This window comes from Sus scrofa, chromosome 7, assembly GCF_054392235.1.
Source record: "Sus scrofa isolate SSC_HxYL_T2T_F1_AM1 chromosome 7, Sscrofa_HxYL_maternal_Yorkshire_Landrace_v2.0, whole genome shotgun sequence".
In the NCBI taxonomy this organism is placed as follows: domain Eukaryota; kingdom Metazoa; phylum Chordata; class Mammalia; order Artiodactyla; family Suidae; genus Sus; species Sus scrofa.
Window position 1 is genome coordinate 89,083,561 of NC_139389.1, and position 4,853 is coordinate 89,088,413.

At 37.9% G+C, this 4,853-nt stretch overlaps 1 protein-coding gene across 1 annotated transcript; it reads right to left on the reverse strand.

Moving 5' to 3' along the window:
- Positions 1 to 903: 903 nt before the first annotated feature.
- LOC146401748 (olfactory receptor 4F3/4F16/4F29-like) lies at positions 904 to 1,851 on the reverse strand. Its single transcript, XM_084970441.1, has one exon. The coding sequence runs from the start codon at positions 1,840 to 1,842 to the stop codon at positions 904 to 906; it is 939 nt and encodes a 312-aa protein (XP_084826567.1). The 5' UTR covers positions 1,843 to 1,851.
- Between the last annotated feature and the right edge of the window lie 3,002 nt (positions 1,852 to 4,853).

Below are 4,853 nucleotides of genomic sequence, written 5' to 3' on the forward strand. Positions count from 1 at the left end.
TACTTTCTTCAAGATGTGAAAATGTTGAGGAGGCACTTTATAATATTATAAACTATAAAGGAACAATTTAAAAGGGGCAACAGTGAGGGGAGTTAGAAGTGGACAGACCATCAAATTCAAGGAAGAGGGAAAAGAAAGTGGAATAATGGAACAGGAAGAAAGAGAAGGAAGACAGCCTGAAAAAGGAGAGGGGAAAGTTCTTCATAGCCCAGAGACCACTTGCTTAGGAAAAACGAAGATGAAGACATAGGAAGAAAAGAGGAATGGAAATGTAATGGGTTTGAGTAGCATCATGTTAATCTCAGAGAAAAATCCTGGTGTTTCCCAGTTCTTTTTATTCTAAGAACAGCTTCCATGGCTTCTACCTGGGGATGTGTGACCTCACACATACATGTTTTCGAAGAGTCTGTGTATGTACTCTCAAAGATTCTGCCCTCCTTGCACAGCCCTGGCAGAGACCCCAAGGAGGGGTAAAATATGGGCACAATGCACATAACAACAGGAAGACTCAGTTCAATCTTCACTTAGGAAACCTCCCGTCAGGTACTGATAGGAGTTCCTGTATGTGAGACAGGCTCCCAATAAAGAGAGAGACAGGTTCTCCCTGTTCTGAAGCCTTAAAGAAGTATGCCCTACTATGCATTTCTAACAATCACTTCATAAAATATTATTCCTTAGGAATGAGGCTCATGAATACTATAATCTTTGATTATAAATACTTCGTTTGTAACTGCTCTTTTTTCAGAAGTGGGTATCTCTCCATCCTAAGTGAAAGGAAAAACAGACTTGATATCAGTGCGAAAAATGAAGTCAAGGTGGGACAAACAAGATCTTCTTTCCAAGTTTGAAAATCAGTAATGAACATCATTAATCAACAAGGGTTCTTCACAATATAGGCAACACTTAAGAGATCTTTCTGTAACTCACTAGCTGCTTGCATACTCTCTTCATTGCCACCTTCATTTCTTGATTCCTGAATGTATAAATGACAGGATTCAAGAAAGGAGTGAGAACTGAATCAAAGATGGCCAGAAACTTATCCAGGGGTATGGAGGGGGATGGCCATGTATAGACAAATATAAAAGGACCAAAGGCCAAGACTACCACAGTGATGTGAGCTGACAGTGTGGACAGAGCCTTAGATGAACCTGCTGAAGAGTGTTTCTGAACAGTGAGAATGATGACAATATAGGAAATGATCACAATGAAGAAGAAGCCAACAGAGATGAATCCACTATTGGCCATGACCATGGACTCTAGTTGGTAAGTGTCTGTGCAGGCAAGTTTGAGGAACCGGGGAAGGTCACAGTAAAAGCTGTCCAACACATTAGGCCCACAGAAGGGTAAGTTTACCACAAAAGCCAGTTGAACTGTGGAGTGGATAAGGCCAGTCATCCAGGCAGCCACTAAAAAGGAGATACACATTCTTGGGCTCATGATGGTCAGATAATGGAGAGGTTTACATATGGCAACATATCTGTCAAAGGCCATGGCGAGGAGCACCACTCCCTCCACACCACCAATGACATGGATGAAGAAGATTTGAGTGATGCAGCCACTGAAGGAAATGACTTTACGTTTCCTGAAAAGGTCATAAACCATCTTGGGAGAAGCAACAGAAGCAGCAACTAGGTCAAGGAAGGAGAGGTTGGCTAACAGAAAGTACATGGGGGAGTGTAAGTGAGGGTCGGAAATCACAGTGAGCATAATGAGGGAGTTTCCCATCATGCTTGCCACGTAAAATGTGGAGGTGAACACAAAGAGGAGAAGTTGTATTTCCCAGGAGTTGGTGAGTCCCAGGAACACAAACTCTGACGCCACAGAATGATTTGCTCCATCCATGGGCTTTCATACTATTGCTACCTGATGGAAGACAATAGGAAAAATATGAATTATGCTAATTATTTAAATGAATTTAAAGGAGATAGATCAAAATTATGAAAGCCTATTTCCACTGGGCTATTAGAATTAAAAGTGAGCTTATGTGTTTATGGCCTCTAAAAGGTGTTCACACACAAAAATGCGTGGCTTTTATATAGAGTTATTCTTATCACTGTCTTGTCTCTGTCTTTATTACTCTCTGCTTCCTCCCAGGGTTGGTGCCCTATAACTCAGGAGACACAAAACAGTCAACCAGAATAATGTAAATTCAGCCCCAAACTTTCTGATTTTTGATTCAAATCTAGCATGATTTGACCTTAGTCACATCAAAATAATAATCACTATTGAAAAATCTTGCAAGCCTATAATCTTCATCCAGAGGAGGGCCATTTTCCTCCTTCCCAGTCCCTACCTCTGGGAATATATTCATCTTCAATAGTATTTAAATGTTGACCACATCTATGAAGTCTTGCTTAATGACCACTAGAATTTATATTACCAGCTTAACCACCAAGTTTTCTCTGCACTGAGTCACCCTCTGCTTCTTCCCAGGGTAGATGCTATCTATGATGATGTTTTTCAAAAGATACAAGACTGGTCAACAGGGGTAACAGAAATCAACCTGAAATTAATATTCCCTGTCTCCAATTACACAAACTCTTCATCGCTTCTCAACAATTCCAACAACTTTCAAGACTACAAGCCTTATTCTGGCAAACGGACCCTTCCTACTGACTCCCTATCTCTTAAAAACAATTTTCTTCAGGGTTTATTAATAATTTGAGGTCTTGCTTTATACTACCAACACATTATTTTTAGGATTTCTTGTATTTTAGTAAACTGAGTACTGTGCTAACTCACCTGGGATGCTATAAGCTTTTTGAAGGCAGGGATTGTCACTTATTCATATTAGGACTCCCTGAAGCCAAGAAAAATGCTCCATACAGAGGTGCAGGTCATTAACTGTCTGTTACCAGTTTGCATCATGTTAGGTTTTGAAACTGAGAAGAAGCATTTAGAAATTTCTCCAGAGACTTCAGATCACAGCAAAACCCAAACATTTGATTTCATGTTTTCTAAAGCATCAGTCCATGAAGGATTTGAGAAAAATAACCCTGGTCCTTTACCAAAGATAATTTGAGGAGCACTGCCCTAAAGTACTTAGCACATGGTCTGCGACGCTGAAAACTATGAAGGGTGTCATGCATACTGAGTAGCATCTTGTTCAGGCCTCTAGGTAAGAACACATCACATTATCTTCTAATTTTAGTTTTAGTTAGAGAAGGAACATGGCACAGTGGAAAGAATATGGTCTTTGGATTCTGTAAAACAAGATTTAAACTCTAATTGAGCCACTGACAAGATGATTTGGAGCAAGTTACTTAAATTCTTGAATCCCAGTTCATCTATGAAATTGCAATTCATAATACTAACTTCTCAGAGAAATTTGATGTATAAAATAATTGTAAAATAACTGAGGTTTTATAATCTTTTATTCAGTGTGTATATATTATGTGTGAATATTCAGTAAATGATAATGTTGCTTCTCTTCTTTCACAAGTCTGTAATAGTGCATAATACATGTCATAAATGAATAAATAAGAAATGAAAATGTTATTGGCCAGTAGGTAATATCAAAATTCCATATATAAAAGATTTTTCAACAGCATATTGTGATTAACTCTCTGTACAATAATAGATTATAATATTCATATTCTTTTAGTGATCAAAATAAAAACCACCCTGTGTAGATTAAACAGATTTGCTTTCTAAAAACCACTGCATTTCTTTGTAATACTCACTACAAATGTAGGTCGTTGATATTTTTGTTTGTCCTCCTTAAACTCCCGTAAAGTTTGTTCTCCATCTCCCATAAAGCTAAGGACTGTACTTGTGTAGGGATCCAAGCATCCTAAAACTTAGAATCTTAAGAGGTATTAATGAAGTTACGTATATACTTCAGAAATTATTGCTGAAAGGTAAAAGAGGATGCATTTGGATGAAAAAACCCATATAATTAGGAATATATAATTACATACTTAAGGATTATTGGTAGGGAAACTGCTCCTACCTCTAAGCAACCAAGAATAATAGAAAATAAGGAAATATAACAGTGCAAATGACTTAGAGAAAAAGAACTAAATGGTTAACTGAAAAAGGATGATGAAATTAAGACATATGTAGAGGATGACAAAGAAACGAAGGATAGGTCTTACTTTAAGTAAAAGGTAATTTATGAGATGTGATTGGCAGTACCTTCTGGACCAAGTCCAGAAATTCTATAATTGTAGAATTTTGTATTAAAAAATTGTGGTATTATATCTCCCGGTGTCTTTCATGTGCTAAAACTCTTCAGAGAGTTTCTTAATAAGCCCTTATCTGCCATGTGCATATAGCTGTGAATTTACTTGCCTTTTGGCTCTCCAATCTCCATCAACTAGGCAAGAACTGAGAGTTTTAGGAAAAGTGAATTTAAAGAAGACTGAGATATAAATATGGACCTTAGATGTACCTATCCAAATGTCACGGAATGTAGAAATTCAAAAAGTTTGTGTCATCCCAGTTTTGTTTGTTTGTTTGTTTCCTTATTGGCCACCCTGTGGCATGTGGAGTTCCTGAGCCAGAGATCAGACCCAAGCCACAGTTGCGACCTATGCTGCAGCTGTGGCAATGCTGGATCCTTTAACCCGCTCTGGCAGGCCTGGGATCAAACCTGTGTCCTTGGATCACCACAGTTTTAATGTCACTTGAGACAGAGTTAGGATCCATATCTCGGTTCAGATCAAAATTATAGAGAGGTTTCTAGAGACAAAGTGATATGATGTTTATTCACTGGAAAGTCATCAAGTATTCATAGGCTGAAACTCCTGAATTGGGGTATTTTAAACTCATTTTATCTACTGGTTATACTTTGAAGTACCTTTTCTCAAATATATTAATTATACCCACATTTGACAAACTAATTTGACATC

Bases quoted from the DNA above. Each gene is read 5' to 3' on its own strand.
- LOC146401748 (XM_084970441.1), bottom strand. From the start codon at position 1,842: ATGGATGGAGCAAATCATTCTGTGGCGTCAGAGTTTGTGTTCCTGGGA.